Raw genomic sequence first — 26,009 nt, 5'->3', positions numbered from 1 at the left:
TTGATCAACTGCCCCAGGTGTGTTTTTGACTCACAGAAAGGTGGACCTGCAGCAGGACGGAGCTCTACAATAATAAGACCCGTTGCTCATTACCTCAGTCTCGAAGAGCTGCCTGCTGTTTTCACTGTGATGTGGCTTCTTGGCCTTACACCAGCGAATGATGAACAGTGTAGACAGGAACACAGCAAAATCTGGCATTAGCAGACGTATTATGTTAAGTGTGTCCACATCGCTAAACCTGGAAAAAGGTTAAAAGAAGGTTTAAAGAAAGAAGTTTTATGTCTCAAATAGGCAGGGGTGTAATATTTGATTGATTATTATACTTAAGTATTATTTGGGTAAATTTATACTCAAGTGCAAATTAAACTGAATACTTGTACTTCAGCTTAATTACATTTCCGAAGACGAGACACAGAGAAGAAGACATTTCCACAGCTTCACAAGCTCTTTTCACGATTGGAGAAAATTACACATTTACTCTAGTGCAGTGTTTCTAAATGCTGGTCCTGAAGGACCCCCAACACTGCACTTTTTGTGTCTCCCTAGTCAAACAAACCTCACTCAGATCATCAGGTCATATGCCCTGTTTGATCAATCATAACAAATGAGTAACGCATTATTAACACTCTTGTAACTACTATTAGCTAATAAGTAATAGCGCTCAGTTGAATGTGGTAGTTCACTATTAGCTACTATTTTTTTCGTACTTCCCAGAGGACTACAAAGAACTACTATATACAGGTTCATAATTAATGTGAAAAAAGCATAATATAATGTATAATATAAGGTAATGGTAACATGCTATTAATGACTCAAGTATTTCCAAATCCTTCAGAAGGAATTATTAATATGGAGTTGTCCCATCCTTTGCAACTATAACAGCTTCAACTATTCTGGGAAGGCTTTCCACAAGGTTTAGGAGTGTGTTTATGGGAATTTTTGATCATTCTACAAGAAGTGCATTTGTGAGGTCAGGCACTGATGTTGGACGAGAAGGCCTGGCTCGCAATCTCCGCTCTAATTCACCCCAAAGGTGTTCTATCTGGTTGAGGTCAGGACTCTGTGCAGGCCAGTCAAGTTCCTCCACACCATGCCTTTTCGGACCGACGCTTTTTGTGGAGCATGAAATTGTCCAAAATATCTTGGTATGCTGAAGCATTAAGTGTTCCGGACCCACTTTATATTAGGTGGCCTTAATTACTATGTACTAACATTTGAATTGCACTTATTGTGTACATACATGTTTTTAGATTGTACTTAATTTTTTTTAAATACCTGCATGCAATTACATCTGTAATTAATTTATGTAGTTACATTTGTAATTACACTGCTGACACTTCCCTTACACCTAACCCTACCCTTAAACTTACCCACACCACCACACCTGTCCCTAACCCTACCCTTAAACTTACCCACACCACCACACCTGTCCCTAACCCTACCCTTAAACTTACCCACACCACCACACCTGTCCCTAACCCTACCCTTAAACTTACCCATACCACCACACCTGTCCCTAACTTTACCCTTAAACTTACTCATACCACCACACCTGTCCCTAACTTTACCCGTATTCCACCTCAATATCAGCAAAGGTGTTTTGCAATACAATTTGAACACAGTAAGTACATTGTACTTATTTTTTGATGTAAGTACATAGTAGTTAAGGCCACCTAATATAAAGTGGGGCCGGGTAGGGTTAGGTGTAAGGGAAGTGTCAACTGTGTAATTACAAATGTCCCTACAGAAATTAATTACAGATGTAATTACATGCAGGTATTTTTTTTTAATGTAAGTACAATGTAAAAACATGTATTTACACAATAAGTGCATTGTATCAAATGATTCATTAAAATGTTAGTACATAGTAGTTAAGGCCACCTTATATAAAGTGGGTCCGTGGGGCCGGACTCAGGACTTTAAAAATAAAATGACATGAAATTGCATGTATAGGAAATATTTAAGAGATTGTTAATTTAGTTGTATACATGTGTGCATATACTTTGTTCTCATGTCACAAGTAATATCAAGGTTTACTGAGTTTTACACAATCATTTTGTAGTGTTGTTTTTGGTGAAGCGTTCTAAAATAAATATCATCACCTGAGTACATTAGCCCAGGGGTTTCCAGAAGGTTCTAAGGGGTCCCCAGAAAATTTCAGAGCATAAAAAGACAAAGCAAAAATGGATAAAGTCTACTCTAACTGTTTCATTTCTAAATGTTTCTCTCCTTTCTTGCCGCATACATACTTTCTAGAATTGTATATGTTTGCTTTGTATCTTTAGTGAGTTTTTCTTACTATAGTCTGCTTTATCTTGCTCACTGGGGTTGTAAGGCAGTATTCTTAACGCAGTACGTACGCCACTTAGATACATTTATTGTAACAGTTGCTTATACAGATAATTTTTAACTGAAAATGTTCTTCTTCAGGTTTATAAATCCAACATTAAGTATAGCCAATTTAAGCTGGGAAACAATATGTTGTATTTATAATGTCATATTTACTATTTATCTAACAGTTTAAATGTTTTTCGTTACATAAAAATGGATGGATTTTAGTCCCTCATAAAAGTTCATCATATTTGGGGGTCCTTGGCATTATAAAGTTTGAAAACCCCTGCATTAGCCCACTTCTTCTCTACGCTTTTTCTTAAAAAATTACTCCGAGTCGCCCTCTGTCGTTTAAAAGAATAGCACAACGCCGAGCGCGTCAAGTACAAACGCCTCGTCCGTTTGGGGAGGAGCACGCGCAGTTAGCGGAGGCTCGCGCTGCAGAGCCAGGCGAAAGTATAAACAAGGCTTTCACACAGGACGCGGAATGCGCGGCGCTGGCCGCTAGGTTCAGCGTTGCCCTTCGGATACAACGTGCTTTGCGTTGCGCTACGCCAGAGCAAAGTAGTAAATTATACTTAGTAAATAAATTATTGTACTGTAGTAAATTCAAGCAATATATATATATATATATATATATATATATATATATATATATATATATATATATATATATATATATATATATATATATATATATATATATATATTAGAATACTTTTTTAAAAGAAGCCATTTTCGGCTTCAGTTTCGGTTTTCGGCCAAGTGCATCCTAAATTTTCGGTTTCAACCCATAATTTTCATTTCGGTGCATCACTAATTTCCTCTACTAAAAATATTCAAGTTGAGATTAAATTATCATTTTAAATTAAACATATAAATTAGCTAACTCAAATATTTCAATCAATTAAAATGTTTGAGTACAAAATAATAAATATGGAAGTTCTACTTATACTGTATATTTTTTTAATTAAAAACATTTGATGTAACTGATTTTTAAATTTTGCCAAATTATTTGGTTGTACTCAAGATAATGTGATTTCGGACACAGCCAATGGCTTGTTACCTTCATCTCAGGGAACTGAGGTTTCATGCATAACCAGAGACATTTCTTTACTTTGAAAAAAAAAAGGTTGACATTTGTTGGTTTTAAATAATTATATTATACTTAGCAGTTATTTAGCCTGTTCAATGCCAGACTTAATACTGAATTTAATAAAATTGAGATTTGAAATTGAAAGAATTCATATGTGTCATACCTGACAATGCCGAGGTGAAAGTAAATGTTGTCCCAAGGCCCAGTCACTGAAGAATAAAAAGCATACATTAATATTCATGGATAATTTAGGCGAAAAAGAAAACTTTTCAAAAAGCTGATGAATATTGAAGCCCTTTTCTACTTCAGAGGATGGTGATTAGGGCCTTTACTTGTAATTGTGAGTTTGCACTTACTGTAACCACATACTGTATGTAAATGTATGTTTCTCCTTCCAAAATGGTAAAAAAAGAGAAAAAAAAAAGAAAGAAAGAATAAGAATAAGAAAAAAACTACGGGTTATTCTGACTCCAGAAGCCAGGTACCAGAGCGCTACTGCGGGACTCCACGGTTATGGCCAACTGGACATGAGTGTCTGTGGAGCCAGAACTATGACAAAATGATTGTGTACATTTGAATTATAGATAGATGTGTCATTTAAAAAAAATATTGATTAATTTTTTTTTTAAACTCAAATCACGGACATTGGATATTTAACAAAATTACAAATTTATGACATACATTTTCAAACAGCAAAATGTTTGTGTTGAATTCTTAGACTGCAAATATCCAGTTTTCAAAAGTGAAACGTCACATTTTTGCCAATTACAGAGTTGTAGCTTCCAAGTCGGATGTTATTTCAAACACTCACTGTTGTTTTGAGCTCAAGACATGAACATCACAAATTATCATTTCAGATATGTGTACACTGTAAAATCCAATAGTTGTTCTTACTTAATTTTTTTTAAAGTAAGTTCAACAAATGATTGGACATTAATTAAAGTTATTTAAAAAGTCTGTGATCTGAACTATTTGCATGCTAATGCATTTGTTACTTTTGCCAAAGCAAAAAAAAAAAAAACAGGTGGGCGGGCAAATGGTTTTTAAGTTCCCTTTAAGTTTGCTTTGCACAAATAAGGCAATCGGCTTCCAAACTTGTTTTAAGTAAACTGAACTTGTTCGAATTTACAGTGTAACATAGCAGACGCAATAACATGATACAATTAATTTCTGCTTAATATCTTACAAATTATAGTCTTATTGTAAGGCATTTAAAAGGTGAATTCACACACTGAACTCCAACAAACGTCACAAACACAATTGGATGACTGTTGTGTTCACACAGAGAGTGTCATGCTCCGCAAAACGCAGTGAACCATTGTACCAGTAACAAACCATTTTAAGATTGCACAAGGTTTAATGATTTTGATTCACCTGTGAATGTTTACTGGACAGTTAAAATCGTTTTGTCATATTTATGGCTCCATAATTGTGTCTCTTTAGCAAGCACACACTCACAATGACACAAAATGCTTGACTTGCAGACTTGTTATTATAAATATCGTTATTTGATTTGGTAAGTATTAAGCAACACTAAGATATTAAGACTTGTTTTCAGAGAATGCATCTATAATATGTGTGTCTGCCAATTCAATATAATATTCAAGATACAAATCTTATGCATTGTGGCTTTTCAAGCAAGTTTATCTGGCTTTGATTTTTTTAAAGGAAAACAAGACAAAAAGACTAATTTAAACCACTTTTCTTTTTTCTTCTGCATTCCATTGCAAATGAAATGGAACATTTAGTGTTGCATCCTGAAGCTCGACACCAAGTCATTCACATGAAAAAAGCTGTATATGTTTATAAAGCTATATTTTCTCACCAGTACTCTCTCAGAGCAAGAACATAACATAAATCTTTAAAATACATGCACACAGTTTATTTGAATAATAAAGTAGCCCTCTATAACTGAATGCTGTTAAACAATGTATGAAGTACTGTTTGCTGCCGTTTATCTGTCACTCAGATGCACGTCAGATGCGAGTTGCGCTCATTACTAAATGTGACAGTAGGCCCCATACCTAGTGTTCTCCATACATTATGTACCGTATGTGTACTCTGATACTGACTCAGAGTACTGACTCCTTGTCATCATTAGTTACCCTTAACTTATAACATTAATTCATTAATAGAAGTCAACATGTAAATGCATCTTCTGCGTATTGATTGAAAGCCCCATACACCGTAGATGGTTAATCAGCTTGAATTTGTGGCTGTTCAGCACATTGTCTGAGTGGATTTTAATCAGCCAATCATCTAAATAATTTAGTATGCTCATTCCACTCAGTCACAGAGAAGGAGCTTCTTCTGATTGCATGAGACCAGTGACAGGCCGAATGGCAGGAGCATGAATTTATATATATATATATATATATATATATATATATATATATATATATATATATATATATATATATATATATATATATATATATATATATATATATATATATATATATATATATATATACATACAGCTCTGGAGAAAATTAAGAGACCACTTAACATTTATTTCTCAATGTTAAGTGGTCTCTTAATATTTTTCCAGAGCTGTATATAATGTGCCATAATGTATCAATAATACTAAAATAACGTAGTTATTAACGCAGTAGACTTTATTATTTTGAACTTTTACAATTACCTTACATTTTTACTTTAAAAAAGTTATTTAAGCAATAATAGCAATAATACTTACATAAATAAGATCTTACCATCCTTGGGAATATATGTGAAGGTGATTTGCATCCCACACTGCAATGCCAAAAATATCACTCCAGTGGAGCAAAGGGCACGAAGAAACCTGCCAGTTTTCCCTGCATATACAAACACATAAAATTTTGCATCAGTCAATTCATTGCATTAACATTTTCGCATATGATCCTAAAAACTTTCAGCTGGTTCTCTTCCATAGGTTCACTCGATGCTGTGTCCATACACACACCAGACACCCACATTAGCAAATTATTCACAGAAATGGTTTACTTCGTACTTATTTACCTTCTTGTTTATTTAATATTTTACTTAATTTGGATGTAGCAGGAGTGCATCTAATTCTTCTTCGCCAGGGCGATCATTCTCTTGAGGACCACACCCGTGAGTTTTTGGATTTCGTTTTTCATACCCATTTCCTGTAAAATAACTTCATAATGTTTTAACGTTCTGGACTCAATAAACCCCTCAGAACTCAACTTTCCATGTGTTGGTCCTCAAGAGACAATTTGTGAGTTTGTGGAACAGGCGATTCAGCTGAGCGGATCCATCTTAGGATGGGAGTTTGGACTGGCAGCTATCTTAGGATGGGAGTTTGGACTGGCGGCCATCTTAGGATGGGAGTTTGGACTTGCGGCCATCTTAGGATGGGAGTTTGGACTTGCGGCCATCTTAGGATGGGAGTTTGGACTTGCGGCCATCTTAGGATGGGAGTTTGGACTGGCAGCTATCTTAGGATCAGAGTTTGGACTGGGGGCCATCTTAGGATGGGAGTTTGGACTGGCGGCCATCTTAGGATGGGAGTTTGGACTGGCAGCTATCTTAGGATCGGAGTTTGGACTGGCGGCCATCTTAGGATGGGAGTTTGGACTGGCGGCCATCTTAGGATGGGAGTTTGGACTGGCAGCTATCTTAGGATAGGAGTTTGGACTTGCGGCCATCTTAGGATGGGAGTTTGGACTTGCGGCCATCTTAGGATGGGAGTTTGGACTTGCGGCCATCTTAGGATGGGAGTTTGGACTTGCGGCCATCTTAGGATGGGAGTTTGGACTTGTGGCCATCTTAGGATGGGAGTTTGGACTTGCGGCCATCTTACGATGGGAGTTTGGACTGGCAGCTATCTTAGGATCGGAGTTTGGACTGGCGGTCATTTTAGGATGGGAGTTTGGACTGGCAGCTATCATAGGATAAGAGTTTGGCCTGGCGGCCATCTTAGGATAGGAGTTTGGACTGGCGGCCATCTTAGGATGGGAGTTTGGACTGGCAGCTATCTTAGGATCGGAGTTTGGACTGGCAGCCATCTTAGGATAGGAGTTTGGACTCGCGGCCATCTTAGGATGGGAGTTTGGACTGGCAGCTATCTTAGGATGCACTGTTGTGCTGGCTGGAATACATAGGAGGGAATGAAGCTCTCCAGACATCGGGAGATGGCCTCTCTCCAGTCCAATCCGGCCAGATCGGGGAGTTCCCAGTGATCGACAGAGTTGGCCCCAGTCCGATACAATGCCTTGATAGTCTCGTCAGGTAAACAGCTGGTCTGCATGAGACAACAAAACCTCTCAGTGAAGGTAAATAAATTGCGGCTGGATTTAGCCGCCGAAATCTGTCCCGCGAATTCCCAGCTCATGATGTCTTTGTTAGGTCCGGTCATCTGTAATGGTTGTGTTGTGGCAGGAAGACGAAGACGGAAGACTAGATCAAAATACTCCAAGTTTAATTAGCAAATACAAAGCAGACAGGCAGGTAGGGTTAACACAACATATCATAACAGTGACCGGACAAAAACTAAGACAAAGGAACATGTGACCGAATACAAGCAAACTGAAAGTCAAAACAAACAGATAGACATGTGACATCCAACTTGCTGGGTTACTAAAGAGGTACTAAAATAACCCATCAGTATAAAAAAATGACCCAAATGTATTTTTTTTTTAAATGCCATGCCAGGTGATGAAATTAAACAGTTCAGAGAAGCAACACTGCATACTGCATTGACCTATATACAGTATATGCCACTACGTCATCCTCACAAAGTGCAAAGTCCAACTATAACACATTTAGTGTTTTTTCTCTAAAAAGTAACAAAATGCCTTGTTGTGTTCACTATAAAAGCGAGATTGATTTGGACTTTTACTGCTCTGTATCTCCTGAATTCAATTCTATAGTTGGCAGGAACACTTACTGTCTCTCAACAGTTCATGATCAGATTATGCCAGATTTTGATGGAAAATAAAACAGTGTCTATTTACAGTGCAAATAACTCCTCCCACCATTGTTTAACTGAGCAAGACAAAATTACGGTAGCACTTACAGTCCTGTTCCCTACGTACATATTGCGTACTTATTATAGTAATTGTAATAACTGAGTAATAACTAGGTAATAACACTGAACCTACCCCTAAACCTAACCTTAACACATGTAATTACCTTATATTACCAGTACTTTCTTAGGTAAGTACACCGTAAGTGCATGTAAGTGCAAAATAAAATTCTTAAGTACATTGAAATTATTTTTTTATGTAAGTATATAGTAGTTAAGGACACTTGATATAAAGTGGGACCAATACTTATTGTTACATTGTGTAAATAGCATATATTGCTATTTGCATTCAGTGAAATTAATACATTAAGACAGACCTAATATTTGTACTGTAATTTGACTGTTGTTTTGCTAAATAAAACAACATTAATAATATAATCTATTCTAAAACAATATCTAATAATACAACAGCTATACCATAAAACAATAACTATCCCCGCATCTTGGGCCAGGGAAATAAATGTAATACAATTGTACTGTAAAATGAAAAAAAAAAAAAAAAAAAAAACTATTGATAAAAATCAATAATAAACATCTTATCTATGCCCTGTCTTTTTCATTGACAAAACACCTGTACAGAGAAACATTAAAAACCACATTGTTTTTTTGGATAGTGGATTTAATGCACTTTAATACAATGTTGGACTCAGTCTGCACTCTCTTGACTATGTATTTATTTATTATTTTTAAATGTCTGAACTGAGGCCTGTTGCATGCAGCCGGTTTACTTTAACACACTTTTTGAAAAATGCTAACACTGCTAATTCTGTCTGTTAATCATCACTGTTTGATCCTGTGCTTCCCCCCCACAGGATATTTAACATCATCAGTCCATGTAAAAGTATGGGAAATGAGAAAGCTGTATCATCTTAGTCGGATAAAGTGTTAGATTTTGATTATTTAGCAATAAATCAATTATATTTGTGAAAACACTTAGCTGATGCAGCAGATGTGTTACGCATTGCCTAATTTTTTTCTAAAAGCTTTGTCATCTTTTTTTCAGCTGAGACCTTATACAATTATACCATCCTCAACTTGCATTTTACAGTAAACACTGAATTAGTGTGTGTGTGTGTGTGTGTGTGTGTGTGTGTGTGTGTGTGTGTGTGTGTGTGTGTGTGTGTGTGTGTGTGTGTGTGTGTGTGTGTGTGTGTGTGTGTGTGTGTGTGTGTGTGTGTGTGTGTGTGTGTGTGTGTGTGTGTGTGTGTGTGTGTGTGAGAGAGAGAGAGTGTGTGTGAATGAGCGGGTGTGCATGAAGCTAAATTAGTTTAAAGCAAGGACAGAGGAAAAATACGGAAATATGTGAGAAAATGTCTGACAGGATTATGTGGATCTATAAAGCACTCAACCAAATGTCCACTTGGAGGTAATCTCTGTAGCTTGACTCTGCTGACAGCACAACTCTCTGTCATTATTGTAATGCATCATTGATGAGATGGCTACAACTTTAACTGTGTTTGCTGAATTGAGAAGAATACCAATCAAAAATAAAAAAAATACACTGTGTGCCACAACTATATACAATCTACACACACACACACACACACACACACACACACACACACACACACACACACACACACACACACACACACACACACACACACACACACACACACACACACACACACACACACACACACACACACACACACACTCTCTCTCTCTCTCTTTTGTCTTCTCTATAACAAAACCCGTTACAAAATATTACATTGCCTTAAACATGACCTCTTTCTAGACAAAGCATTACTCATTCTTACTTACCCTTCATAGTAGCCAAGTCTGGACTGGGCAACAGTGGTACGGACAGAAGGAAAAGAAGATACACGACTGACAGCCCATTGTACCTCAGTGATATTGCTGTGGGGAAAAAGTATTACAATATAAGTAAAGAAAAAAAACTATAAGGCCCAGTTTTACCAAGCCAGGATTAGGTCTTAGTTCAATTAGGACATTTAAGTAACATTTATAAACATGCCTTGGAAAAAGCTTTACTGGTGTGCATCTTGAGACAAAACAATGGCAGTGAACTGTTTTAAGATTTGTCAGTTCAAGTTGCTTTCAGTTAAAACAGCACAAACATGCATTTTAAGCCTTGTCTGTGAAACCGGGGGTAAGAGACACAAGAATACATGGGTTAAATATTCAATATAATTATTTTATGTTTGTTTTTTTCTGCTACCATGCTTTTCCAGTGGCAAAATTATTCCTACTCTATTTCTATTTCTTCATTAACAATTAACCAGAAATAATTTCCCAGACGTAATAAGCTGCTTATTTGCAAGAGCATATTTTAACCAAACAGGAAAATAAATAGCATGCAGTCTGGTATTTTATTAATATATTTTCTCTTTGAAAATATTTGCTCAAATTATGAACAAAAATATATGTTTCCATTCAAAATGTTAAACCAATTTAACAGTCTAATAATAATATTCAATTAATTTAATGTAACACCAAATCCCCTTTAAAGGGATAGCTCACTTTAAAATTAAAATTAGCCCATAATTGACTCCTCCTCAAGTCATCCTAGGTGTATGACATTCTTCTTTCAGACAGACACAATCAAAGTCCTGGCTAATCCAAGCATTATAATGGCATTGGCTTGATGGGTCGTTTGTGAAGTCCATAAAAGTGCATATATCCATCATAAAAGTGCATTTAACCATCATAAAAGTGCATCTATCCATCATAAAAGTGCATCTATCATCATAAAAGTGCATCCGTCCATCATAAAAGTGCATCCATCCATCCATCCATCCATCCATCCATCCATCATAAAAGTGCATCTATCATCATAAAGGTGCATCTATCCATCATAAAAGAGCATCCGTCCATCATAAAAGTGCATCTATCCATCATAAAAGTGCATCTATCCATCATCTACCCATCATAAAAGTGCATCTATCCATCATAAAAGAGCATCTATCATCATAAAAGTGCATCCATCCATCATAAAAGTGCATCTATCCATCATCTATCCATCATAAAAGTGCATTTATCCATCATAAAAGAGCATCTATCATCATAAAAGTGCATTTATCCATCATAAAAGAGCATCTATCATCATAAAAGTGCATTTATCCATCATAAAAGAGCATCTATCATCATAAAAGTGCATCTATCATCATAAAGGTGCATCTATCCATCATAAAAGTGCATCCATCCATCATAAAAGTGCATCTATCCATCATAAAAGTGCATCTATCCATCATCTATCCATCATAAAAGTGCATCTATCCATCATAAAAGAGCATCTATCATCATAAAAGTGCATCCATCCATCCATCATAAAAGAGCATCTATCCATCATAAAAGAGCATCTATCCATCATAAAAGAGCATCTATCCATCATAAAAGAGCATCTATCATCATAAAAGAGCATCTATCCATCATAAAAGTGCATCTGCATCTATCATCATAAAAGAGCATCTATTCATCATAAAAGTGCATCTATCCATCATAAAAGTGCATTTATCCCTCATAAAAGAGCATCTATCATCATAAAAGTGCATACATCCATCATAAAAGAGCATCTGTCCATCATAAAAGTGCATCAATCCATCATAAAAGAGCATCTATCCATCATAAAAGTGCATCAATCCATCATAAAAGTGCATTTATCCATCATAAAAGAGCATCTATCATCATAAAAGTGCATTTATCCATCATAAAAGAGCATCTATTCATCATAAAAGTGCATCTATCCATCATAAAAGTGCATTTATCCCTCATAAAAGAGCATCTATCATCATAAAAGAGCATCTATCATCATAAAAGTGCATCTATCCATCATAAAAGTGCATCTATCCATCATAAAAGAGCATCTGTCCATCATAAAAGTGCATCAATCCATCATAAAAGAGCATCTATCCATCATAAAAGTGCATCAATCCATCATAAAAGTGCATTTATCCATCATAAAAGAGCATCCATCATCATAAAAGTGCATTTATCCATCATAAAAGAGCATCTATCATCATAAAAGTGCATCAATCCATCATAAAAGTGCATTTATCCATCATAAAAGAGCATCTATCATCATAAAAGTGCATCTATCCATCATAAAAGAGCATCTATCATCATAAAAGTGCATCCATCCATCATAAAAGAGCATCTATCATCATAAAAGTGCATCCATCCATCATAAAAGAGCATCTATCCATCATAAAAGTGCATCAATCCATCATAAAAGTGCATTTATCCATCATAAAAGAGCATCCATCATCATAAAAGTGCATTTATCCATCATAAAAGAGCATCTATCATCATAAAAGTGCATCTATCATCATAAAAGTGCATTTGTCCATCATCTATCCATCATAAAAGTGCATCCATCCATCATAAAAGAGCATCTATCATCATAAAAGTGCATCCATCCATCCATCATAAAAGTGCATTTATCCATCATAAAAGAGCATCTATCATCATAAAAGTGCATTTATCCATCATAAAAGTGCATCTATCCATCATAAAAGTGCATTTATCCATCATAAAATAGCATCTATTATCATAAAAGTGCATTTATCCATCATAAAAGTGCTTCTATCCATCATAAAAGTGCATTTATCCATCATAAAATAGCATCTATTATCATAAAAGTGCATTTATCCATCATAAAAGTGCATCTGTCCATCATAAAAGTGCATCTATCATCATAAAAGTGCATTTATCCATCATACAAGTGCATCCATCCATCATAAAAGTGCATCTATCATCATAAAAGTGCATCTATCATCATAAAAGTGCATTTGCCCATCATCTATCCATCATAAAAGTGCATCCATCCATCATAAAAGAGCATCTATCATCATAAAAGTGCATCTATCATCATAAAAGTGCATTTGCCCATCATCTATCCATCATAAAAGTGCATCCATCCATCATAAAAGAGCATCTATCATCATAAAAGTGCATTTGCCCATCATCTATCCATCATAAAAGAGCATCTATCATCATAAAAGTGCATCCATCCATCATTAAAGAGCATCTATCATCATTAAAGTACATTTATCCATCATAAAAGAGCATTTATCCATCATAAAATAGCATCTATTATTATAAAAGTGCATTTATCCATCATTAAAGAGCATCTATCATCATAAAAGTGCATTTATCCATCATAAAAGTGCATCCATCCATCATAAAAGTGCATTTATCCATCATAAAAGAGCATCTATCCATCATAAAAGAGCATCTATCATCATAAAAGTGCATCTATCATCATAAAAGTGCCTCTATCCATCATAAAAGTGCATTTGTCCATCATAAAAGAGCATCTATCATTATAAAAGTGCATCTATCATTATAAAAGTACATCCATCCATCATAAAAGTGCATTTATCCATCATAAAAGAGCGTCTATCATCATAAAAGTGCATTTATCATCATAAAAGAGCATCCATCCATCATAAAAGTGCATCTATCCATCATAAAAGAGCATCCATCCATCATAAAAGTGTATCTATCCATCATAAAAGTGCATTTATCCATCATAAAAGTGCATCTATCCATCATATAACTGCTCCACACAGCTCCGGGGGGTTAATAAAGGCCTTCTGAAATGAAGTGGCACATTTGTGTAAGAAAAATATCCATATTTAAAAATATAGACCAAAATAACTAGCTTCTGGCGGTCAGCGGTGCGCGAGTCGTGCTAAAAGAGTAACCCCTAATGCTACGCTTTGTTTTGCTCTATCTGATGCGCTTCTGCGTTCGTCAATACGCATGAGTCAAAGGGTCAAGGGTTACTCTTTCATCGTAAATTGATGCGTGCGGCAATCCGCCCGAAGTGAGTTCTTTTAGTCTATAAAGTTTTAAATATGGATATTTTTCTTACACAAACACACCACTTCACTTCAGAAGGCCTTTATTAACCCCCAGAGCCATGTGGAGCAGTTATATGACAGATATATGCACTTTTATGGACTTCAAAAATGACCCATCAAGTCAATGCCATTATAAAGCTTGGATTAGCCAGGACTTGTTTAATATAACTCCGATTTTATTCGTCTGAAAGAAGAATGTCATTACACCTAGGATGACTTAAGGGTGAGTAAATCATGGGCTAATTTTCATTTTTGTGTGAATTATCCCTTTAAAGCAAGCTGATTCATTTGGGGAGCATCTCTGTAACGCCATCAGACAGCAATGTTTTTATAAGGCAATATAATGCATGTGTAGCTCCTATTTACGTCAATGGGGAAAGACCAAAAATCTGATTTAAAGACAAATTATATTTCAAAATATTGAAACATCTACAACATTTGACAAAAATGGTATCATGCTGAAAAAAAGGTTTGACTTGTGTCACCACAGATGCCTATGGAGTTATTCAGTCAGTCATTCAGTTTCTGTACTAAAGTGTAATAATCATACAGTTATACTTCAAACATAAATCACAAACTATTCAGTTCTTTAAAAACACAAGCTCCTACAGACATTATCAATAAAAACACCAATTTCAAACTTCAAAACCATTTGGAAAATATGTGAGAAAGATTTTCAGTAAAGGGTAGAATACACACTTTTAAAATCTGAACAGAATATAAAAGTTAAGTCACCTTTATTTCTAAGTGTCCTCAACTAAGCAAGCCACGTTGGGCATCAAGGCATCGTACACTTGCAGACTTTGTAAATGGTTACTGAGAAAAACTGCATGGGCATCATACACTAAATGACTGAGGATTACACATTACCAGACCATCAAGTCAAAATCTTGGCTCTTAAGCCAAAAATTGCAAAATATTTAGTTTGTATCTCTTTTAAATGGTGTTAACTTGTCTGGCTATCACCAGACCAAGCTCAATTTAAGATTGAACATTGGTCTGGGGAGTCTGCTCTGTATTTTCTACTGCACAAGAGACGTGATAAACGAGCATAGATTAAATGACTCTGTATGCAATTGGATAGTCCTTCAACCAATCAGACCCCAAGAGGCGTGCTCAACGGGCAACAACCCATCGCTTCTCTCTCCGTCATCGTGTTAAACCCGCCAATAGCGCGCCAGGTGGATAAGCCAGTCTGTGATTGGTTCCCGCAAAAGTGTAACAGAAACAGTAGAAATGAATGTACAGGTTTCCAGACTGAGTTGCAGGGCGAAATCAAATCGCCGGCAGATCAGGCTAGGTTTACCCAGTCTAGGTATTAACCATTTTAATCACAAATCACTAAATGGGAAATTAGCAAGAATTGCACAAATACTGTAGATAAAGCAAGTTGGCACGGACTAGCCTTCCCCAACTTGCAGACAGATTTTTACAGGAAGAAAAATCGGTGTTGTTTCACTCAATGTTGATGTGAGTAGCTGAAAAATATCTCCCAGTTCTTTTGAGTTTAATGTGAGACCAAATATGTGACCACAAAACCAGTCATAAGGGTGAATTTTTTTGACATTGAGATTTAAGCTGACTAAATAAGCTTTCCATTATGGTTTGTTAGGACAATATTTAGTCTATACAACTATTTGAAAATCTGGAATCTGTAAAAAAATCTAAATATTGAGAAAATCTCCTTTAAAGTTGTCCAAATTAAGTCCTCAGCAATGCATATTACTACTACTAATATTTTATTTATGGTAGAAAATTTACAAAACAACTTCATGGAACATGATCTTAATATCCTAATGATTTTTGGCATAAAAGAAAAATGGACAATTTTGACCCATACAACGTATTGTTGGCTATTGCCACACATTTACCCGTGAGACGCACGACTGGTGTTGAGCTCCAGGGCCACATATTTACTATAGGTACAAATCTGGACTCTGGCCAGCCAAAACATGAGCCAAATGGACTTGTTCTCAAGTCACTTCTTGGTTGTCTTTGCAGTGTGGGCAGGAGCTTTGTCTCTTAATAACATCTGATTATTCCTCTGTAGATAACATTTTATTTGTGGGAAGTAAGCCATTCTACAACATTCTCCTGTACTCTAAAGCATTAAATGACTTCACAGTGAAGCCGCTCACCAACACCAGCAGCTGAAAAGGCTCCCCACACAATGACAGCTCTTCCTCATGCTTCACTGTGCTAGAGATGCATTTATTATTATATTTCTCAGATTTTCAAAGACACCACTCTGGAGCATCACCATGCAACTCATTGTGATTCATCATTCCACACACAACTTCCCATATTCTGCCCGAAAATTTTCACTAAAGTCACATAAAGCTCAAGTGGACCTTCACTTTCAGTCTTGTTATTATAGTGTAACAATCACGTTCTGGGCTGCCAATGGAAAATGTAACAAATAACAAGCAACACGGATGTCACTAAAACATTTTTCCCATATGTGATCTTAATAATTATCCTAAAGAATCCAATTACATGGTCTTGGATACAGATGTATCAGAGGAGTTGAACAATGGACAATACTAATCCTAAAAGCGTGTGGATTTAGAGAGAATGGATCTAAGGCAGGGATGCCCAATCCTGTTCCTGGAGATCTACCTTCCTGCAAAGTTCAGCTCCAGACCTGATCAAACACACTGCAAAAAAATGCTTTTCTTACTTAGTATTTTTGTCTTGTTTTCAGTCCAAATATCGAAAAAAATCTTACATTAAGAAGCATTTACTAGACAAGCAAAAGTTTTTGTCTTGTTTTGGGGGAAAAATAATCTGCCAATGGGGTAAACAAAATAATCTTGTTTTCTGTTTGAATTAAGATTATTTTGCTCACCCCATTGGCAGATTATTTTGCTTATTTTAAGCAAAAACTCCCTTAATTTTGAGTTATTTTTCCCCAAAACAAGACAAAAACTTTTTAGATATTTGGACTGAAAACAAGACAAAAATACTAAGTAAGAAAAGCATTTTTTGCAGTGCACACCTGAAGCAGGTCTTTAGGAGCACAGGTGTGTTTGATCTGGCTTTTAGGTAGATGGGTTCAAATGGATCTGGCCGGATATGTGGGATCCATCAGAATTAACATTCCTTTCCTCTGCAGGCATCACTCATAAACGTCAGCAATGATGGGAAGATCATAATCTATACTTTTTGAGGCAGATCGTACTAATACCACTAATCTGACTCTGCTGAGCTGTGGAATTATCAAACCACTCTATGATTGAGAGCGTTGACTTGCTTTCCATCGCTGCTTCATTAAAAATTAATATACACCAAACATTTTAAGCTGTTTTAGGAAGTAAAGCCTATGATGGTACTAAGGACATCATCCCATTTAAAATAATGCAGCGATTATAATCCCAAGAAACCTGAAGCTATGTATCGTTCAATAGCTTGATGAATGATGGTTAATTTACTGATATGACGTTATTGCACATGGACAAATGATTGAAGTATGCAGTTTCCCACATCTGACAATCTCTAAAATAGAAAAACATTATTTTAGGCTTAACGTAGTTATGCACGGTAAAGCATAAACATGGTCTGGAATAGTGTTGCCACAGTTACTTTGAAAAAGTAATCTGATCACTGATTACTCCTTTAAAAAGTAACTTAGTTACTTTACAGATTACTTGATTTTAAAAGTGATATAAATACTCTCCCGAGACGCAAGAAGAAAGCAAAAATATATATTTTTACTAAGGAAAATGACAAAAATAGTAACTCACAATGACTTGGATAAATTACTTTAATCTGATTACTGGTTTGGAAAAGTAATGCGTACGATTACTCGTTACTGGAAAAAAGTAGTCAGATTAGAGTAACGCGTTACCGGCATCACTGGTTTGGAAGATGGATTTGTTATGTACTTTCTCATTATAGCATTTCAAATATACATATAAACAAAGTATATTACAAAAGAAAAATGACCGATTCTGCCTCGCAGTACTCAATTGAGGAATGACTCAACCAACAGCTCCTGGCTAGTGAGTACCAACTTTGTTTCTTTTTGTTTTTAAGGATTTTTCACATTTTTATGATGTGTTCCTGGCCTGGGCTGTGTTTATCAATAGTAGATCATAAAAACAACTGAAAAAATTCTTACAATTACAAGTTGATTCCCATTAGCATTGTAACTTAAGTGGTAGTTTCAGGGTTCTGTCATTTTGGTCTAGCTTACTCTTGGTTTGTGACAGAGCCCTGACCTGTTTCGGTCTAGTTTGGTTTCGGTTTTGTTTTGGGATTTTGGACATTAATGCTCTGTGTGTTTGTCTTCTGTTGTGATCGCACGGAATGAGCATGTGCTCGTTCTCGTGCGCTCTGTCTTGTCGTGTGAGCGTGCGCTCTTATGTTCTTTCATGTTGTCATGTTTTGTGTGAACAATAGGAGTAATGAGTTCTAATTAGGTGTGTTTGTCTACACTACGTTTTATTTGGACAAACATGACAATATAACATCGCGACTACATGAAAAGAGGTTTTACCGTTATAAAAAATTTATTTGTGAGCATTAGTGGAACTGAAGGTTTTAGCATAGGCCTAACCATGAAACACACGTGATCGCTGTCACGCCGTGAATCGGGCCAATCGTGGAACAGCTGTGTCGTCATCAGATTCATTTTTGGCTATTGTTATTGTTTTATTATTAAAACTGCCAGTCTTTGCAAGCTCCCCAGCCAAACCTGGACCTATTGAGCACATTTACATGCACACCAGTAAGCTGATAACTCACTAATATCAGCTTATTGAAATGACCAGTTTTCCCAGTTTACATGCAAACCAGTAAACTGACAACGCAATTAAACCGCGTTTACATGACCTTATTAATACATCGGATAATTTCCTTGTAGTGTGATGCCAAAAATAATCATTTCCATATCTGACTCCAAGTATTCCATATGTTATGTCAGTTGTGATGTTAAATAAAGCTTACAATGTGTCAGCGGGAAACTGATGGCTCATATATTACTCTCTCATGCAGTTACAGAAGCAGCGTTTTAACTGAACCACTTCTACTGCACGAGAGATGAGAACACATTTTTACCATTTTCTTGGTCTTAAAAGAGTCTGCGTTAGTGATATATTTCCTCATTTCTTTCATGCAAAATGCTCATTCTGTCTAGGTGTGTTTAAATCTGCTCTAAGTATGCATTTCTGTCCCCTATCACACATGCACATTTCACTAAGCCGAAAGGAAGCAGGTTAATGCATTTACATGCCGCGCAAAATTTGTCACATGCCTGTCCAGTCTCGTGTAGCACATGTGGTGTTTTGTTATTTTGGGCCATGTGCTCCTGTCTCTGTCTGGATCCCATTTGCCCCACCTTTTGTTCCCTCATTACCTGCCTGATTTGTCCCCTTTATAAGTTCCTTTGTGTTTTCAGTCTTGGTCAGATCGTTGTATTGTCTACGTCTCCTGTTTCCCCTTGATCTCTGTTGGTTTGTTTTGAGTTTGTATTTGTTATTCATGATTATGTGTTTTTCCCCCCTGTGGGTTTTTGTTTTATGCTTATGTTTATTTTTTTATTATTAAACTTCATTATTTTCCCTGCAATTAAGTCCTCACCCCTTTTTCACCACACCGAACGTGACAGAACGATCCGACCCACTAGAGGACTCAGCAGGAGGAGTTTTTTTTGTTTCCCGTCTCACCATGGAGTTCAGTAGACGGCTACAGGTGATGCGGCATGTGAACTCGAAATTCATCCGTCAGCAGGAGTTCACCTGCCAATTCCTGACAGAGGTGTGTCATCTGGTCCTCAATGAGGTCTTCAACCTCTGCCTGGATATGCCCCTCAGTCCAGAGGAGATGAGGAGAATGGGGAGTCTTGGTTTCTGGGAGTTTGTTAACCATCTTGACCCCAGCCCTCCTATGACCATGGTTCCGGTGGTCCCAGTTCCGGTGATCTCAGTTCTGGTGGTCTCTGTTCCGGTGGTCCCAGTTCCGAAATGGAGGAGGAAAAGGTCAGTTCCGATGGTCCCAGTTCCAGTGGTCCTGGTGGACCTGGCCACCTGAACTCTGCATGCCGCCCTGGCCGCCTGAACTTCTGTCCTTCCCATCCCTCCCTGGTCTGTCCCTCCCGGGTCTGTCCCTCCCGGATCAGTCCCTCCCGTCCCTCCCTGATATGTTCCTCCCGTCCCTCCCTGGTCAGTTCCTCCCGTCCCTCCCTGGACAGTCCCTCCCTGGTCAGTCCCTCCCATCCCTCCCTGGTCAGTCCCTCCCGTTCCTCCCTGGTCAGTTCCTCCCATCCCTCCCTGGTCAGTTCCTCCCGTCCCTCCCTGGTCAGTTCCTCCCGTCCCTCCCTGGTCAGTCCCTCCCATCCCTCCCTGGTCAGTCCCTCCCGTTCCTCCCCGTTCCTCCCCGGTCTGTCCCTCCTGTTCTGTCCCTCCCGTCCCTCCCTGGTCTGTCCCTCCCGTCCCTAGTGGAGCGTCTGGTAGCCGCTCATTAAGGAGGGGGTAATGTCACATGCCTGTCCTGTCTCGTGTAGCACATCACACATTTGTTATTGTCTCTGTCTGGATCCCACCTTCCTTGTTATCTCATTATTGGTTTAATTTGCCCCACCTGTTGTTCCCTCATTACCTGCCTGATTTGTCCCCTTTATAAGTTCCTTTGTGTTTTCAGTCTTGGTCGGATCGCTGTATTGTCTACGTCTCCTGTGTCCCCTTGATCTCTGTTGGTTTGTTTTGAGTTTGTATTTGTTATTTCTGATTATGTGTTTCCCCCCCCTGTGGGTTTTTGTTTTATGCTTATGTTTATTTTTTTATTATTAAACTTTATTATTTTCCCTGCAACTGAGTCCTCACCCCTTTTTCACCACACCTAACGTGACAAAATCGGGGTAAGAGGCAAAAAACTGGTTGGTTTATGCTTAAACAATTTATGACCTTACTCCAATAAAAGAAAAAGGGGTTACCGCGTTTACAATACCATGTTTGTTGTCAGCTTATTAAGCATAATTGGCTTAAGAACGTGCATGTAAATGCACTCATTGTCTAACCCAGCCCACCTTGTTTCCTGATTATTGGATAATTTTCCCCACCTGTCTTCCCTCGTTATGCTCTTCTGTTTGCTCCCCATTTATTCTCTTTGTGTTTGCAGTCCTGTGCTGGATCGTTGTTGAACATACTTTGTGTTTCCCTACTCCTTAAGTCATGTTATGTTATGTTTTCCCCCTCGGGGTAGTTTTTGTTTGTCTTGTTTTATTTTACCACTTTATTAAAAGCCCATTTTTCTGCATTATCGAGTCCTCGCTTCTTCCCTTCACCCAACCTTGACAGGGGTCTTGAATATTGAAGGGAAAAAAAACACTAGCACAGTGTTATACATTTTGTTGACTTGTATTATCCCAAATGTTTCCAACACTGTTTAAATCAAGAGAAATTTGCAAATTTCCCTCCTCATTGCGTCGCCTGTCAATGGCGTCATGTCCGCGTTATCCTCGGTTTATACTTTAACTGCTGTATAGAAACCATGGTAACACAGTAAGTGTCGTAAACAATGCGAAAGTAGTAGTTGTAGTGTCTAGCATGCCACCGTTTCGCACATGAACCACAATTATTCTTTAGCATTCGTTTCTTATTGGCAGGTTCTGTGGCCAAAGATAACTAAAAAAAAAACGTACGGTTGATTCAAATGTCCGAAGAAGAGTTTTGGACAAGAAGAGAAATAAAACGAGGATCAATATCAGTGTGGTATTTCCTAGATGGAGAGATCTTTGCCACAAACTTCAACTAGACAGAGCCCCTGATTGTGCAGGTTTTATTAGACAGGTGAGCACATTTTTGGATAGCTTTATCATCAGAAAAGGAATAATTGATATATACCTCAACACGGTTAATCTTATATTGTTTGAAAATCTTGTTTTCTTAATTTACCCTGAGTAACATGTATGTATATGCATATATTTATTGAACAACTAATAATAAATATATAATTTACATAATAATGTGGAGTGTGTGTGTCACAATTCACCAGTGTGAGTGACCATGAGAACCACCTGAGGGCACTCCACTTCAGACTGTCACTCCACCCCGGACTTGTCACTTCATCATAAACTGCATTACCCATAATCCTTTGCCCGGACTCATCTTCACTCATTGTTTGCACCTGTGTCACATTACCCCATTACCCCAGCCTATATAAACCATGTTCACTCTGTCTATCATTGCTAAGTCTTGTTTCCCTGGTTTCATGTCTGTCGGTTTTTGGATTTCTTGCCTGTCTCCCGGATTACCCTTTTGCCTGTCTCTCCTGCCTTGTTTGCCTGTTTGGACTGCTTTCCTGTGTATGACCTTTTTGCCTGTACTTTTGACTACGATTGTGGATTACCCTTTTATTAAAAACTGCGTTTGGATCCTCAACCTTCTGACTCAGAGCAGTACGTAACAGAAGACTTAGCCATCATGGATCCAGCACTTCAAATAATCCGTCTACGTCAAGGTAACCAGTCAATCGAGAAACACATTCAGGACTTTTTAGCTATTGCTAATTTCTCTGATCTCCCGGACTGTGCACTCATTGATTTCTTTTGTTATGGTCTTAATGAACAATATCAATCAAAGTTGATCCGTGATGGTCCTCGTGGATCACTCAGTCAGTTTCTGGACTATGCACTGTCGTTAAGTGGTTCCTCCTACACTGTTGGAGAAATAGAGGAGGACATCTCCCCTAAACGGTTTTTGGGAGGGGGTACCATGTATCAAGCTCCAGCGAGGCGCTGTAAACAAAACCCAATACCGTGTTCGCCATGTCCGGTGCTGAGGATCGCTAGTCCTAGGTTTTCTGTGCCTCCTTGTCCTGTATTCACCATACCAAAACCCTCTGCCAAGATGGCCGCCGCCTTGCCAGAACCCTCTGCCAAGATGGCCGCCGCCATGCCAGAGTCCTCTGCCAAGATGGCCGCCGCCACGCCAGAGATGGCTCCCGCCACAGACCTGCGTCCAGAGACGGTTCCAGCCACTGACCTGCGTCCAGAGACGGCTCCAGCCACTGACCTGCGTCCAGAGACGGCTCCAGCCACAGACCTGCGTCCAGAGACGGCTCCAGCCACAGACCTGCGTCCAGAGACGGCTCCGGCCACTAACCAGCGTCCAGAGATGGCTCCGGCCACTGACCAGCGTCCAGAGATGGCTCCGGCCACTGACCAGCGTCCAGAGAGGGCTCCGGCCCGTGTCCCGAGTCCAGAGAGGGCTCCGGCCCGTGTCCCGAGTCCAGAGAGGGCTCCGGCCCGTGTCCCGAGTCCAGAGAGGGCTCCGGCCCGTGTCCCGAGTCCAGAGAGGGCTCCGGCCCGTGTCCCGAGTCCAGAGAGGGCTCCGGCCTGTGTCCCGAGTCCAGAGAGGGCTCCGGCCCGTGTCCCGAGTCCAGAGAGGGCTCCGGCCCGTGTCCCGAGTCCAGAGAGGGCTCCGCCTCCAGTCCCGAGTCCAGAGAGGGCTCCGCCTCCAGTCACGAGTCCAGAGAGGGCTCCGCCTCCAGTCACGAGTCCAGAGAGGGCTCCGCCTCCAGTCACGAGTCCAGAGAGGGCTCCGCCTCCAGTCACGAGTCCAGAGAGGGCTCCGCCTCCAGTCACGAGTCCAGAGAGGACTCTAACCGGGCCACCTGCTCAGCCTGCACCGTCGTGGGGGTCTCCAAGACCGTCTGCGCTGCTATGGTGGTCGTCTGCTCCGCCGTGGGGGTCTCCAACCTCACCTGCACTGCTGTGTTGGTCGTCTGCTCCGCCGTGGGGGTCTCCAACCTCACCTGCGCTGCTGTGGTGGTCGTCTGCTCCGCCGTGGGGGTCTCCAACCTCACCTGCGCTGCTGTGGTGGTCATCTGCTCCGCCGTGGGGGTCTCCACGACCGCCTGCGCTGCTGTGGTGGTCGTCTGCTCCGCCGTGGGGGTCTCCAAGATCGCCTGTGCTGCTGTGGTGGTCGTCTGCTCCGCCGTTTGGTTCTTCAACTTTGTCTGCGCTGTGGTGGTCGTCTGCTCCGCCGTGGGGGTCTTCAACCTCGTCTGCACTGCTGTGGTGGTTGTCTGCTCCACCGTGGGGGTCTTCAACCTCGTCTGCACTGCTGTGGTGGTCGTCTGCCAAGCCGTGGGGGTCTTCAACCTCGTCTGCGCTGTGGTGGTCGTCTGCTCCGCCCTGGCTGCCTGCGCCACCCTGGTCATCAGTCCAGCCTGCTCCTTCCTGGCGTTCTACGGTGACTGAGTCTCCAGGCCCTTTTCCGCTACACGGGCCTGGCCCTCCATCCCGCCCCCGGGTCCGCCTCCGCTCCACCTCCCTCCTTGACAATTTTAGGAGCGTCTGGAAGCCGCTCCTTTGAGGGGGGGCTATGTCACAATTCACCAGTGTGAGTGACCATGAGAACCACCTGAGGGCACTCCACTTCAGACTGTCACTCCACCCCGGACTTGTCACTTCATCATAAACTACATTACCCATAATCCTTTGCCCGGACTCATCTTCACTCATTGTTTGCACCTGTGTCACATTACCCCATTACCCCAGCCTATATAAACCATGTTCACTCTGTCTATCATTGCTAAGTCTTGTTTCGTGTTTCTACTGCAATTCTGAGCGTTTCCCTGGTTTCATGTCTGTCGGTTTTTGGATTTCTTGCCTGTCTCCCGGATTACCCTTTTGCCTGTCTCTCCTGCCTTGTTTGCCTGTTTGGACTGCTTTCCTGTGTATGACCTTTTTGCCTGTACTTTTGACTACGATTGTGGATTACCCTTTTATTAAAAACTGCGTTTGGATCCTCAACCTTCTGACTCAGAGCAGTACGTAACAGTGTGATCCTAAATCACATTGCAATATATCTGCAATTCAACATGCATTCTGTGTGGGTAATGCTGATGTAACGATACATACAGCATTACTGCACTTGGTTTGTGCTTTAGTAGTTAACACTACTTAACAGTACTTATTTAGTATGATCGTTTTGAAGAAATAAAACTGCCCTGTGTTACCACAGCATTCAATTAGACAATTAAAGTGGCATGAGTAGTAAATTAGCAATAAACATTGTTACTTGTGACTAATTCGTTGGAATAAATTAAAATCATGTGATCAAAAGTAACAGTTATAAAAATGTATTTAATTATCTCATCCATGTTGATTATTGCAGCCTAATAAACCTGTGGCCAAATTATGATATATATATATCAATATCAAAATTGTTGCCTGTGAAAATGCTGAGTGGCTAGTAACTTTGGAAAACCCCTGGACCACCCTGGACAAGATGAATCTAATCAGAGAAACTGTGATGGAGGTGTAAATTGGTGCTATCCAGGTAAACAGGGGGAAGAGCAATGATTGCCAACAATCTTGGTGCTTCTAAACTCTGGCATAAATTCATGGTTGTAGATCAACCAATTTGTTTTAATCCAGGAGATTCAAAGGACACTTGTTGCTTTTAAATGGTCTGGTAAACATTGACTGAGACCTGCTGTCCTTAGTCTTCCAGTTCAGAAAGGTGGACAAAGACATTTGATCCAGAGTGGCTTTCTGATCGCAATTGCAGGCTTTTTCAGCGCCTTTTATATCTCTAACATCATGGATAGATCAACTTAATGTGTGCTCTCCTACATAAGACTGGGTATATGGGACTAGACAGAAAGTTATTTACCATGTCTTTAAGGAGAATACTGTTAGGTGGACTAACTCCTGTTATAGTGTAATGGATTTTTTGCCGATTGTTCAAAAGAATGGAAAAGAACGGGTCTGCAC

General features: G+C 39.2%; 1 protein-coding gene across 1 annotated transcript in view; it reads right to left on the bottom strand.

Annotated features, from left to right (window-relative positions):
- The window catches only part of LOC307129777 (piezo-type mechanosensitive ion channel component 2), a gene marked incomplete at both ends in the record, with an annotated part of 104,100 nt that overhangs the window by 74,933 nt on the left and 3,158 nt on the right, over nt 1–26,009 (bottom strand). Inside the window, 4 exon segments of the mRNA XM_079822488.1 lie at nt 94–238; nt 3,591–3,636; nt 6,142–6,243; nt 10,224–10,319. Coding sequence (XP_079678614.1) covers nt 94–238; nt 3,591–3,636; nt 6,142–6,243; nt 10,224–10,319 — 389 coding nt within the window.

Source organism: Gobio gobio (genome assembly GCF_949357685.1).
Source record: "Gobio gobio genome assembly, chromosome: 7".
NCBI lineage: Eukaryota > Metazoa > Chordata > Actinopteri > Cypriniformes > Gobionidae > Gobio > Gobio gobio.
Note: the sequence above shows the minus strand (reverse complement) of the source record. Positions and strands in the feature narration are given on the sequence as shown.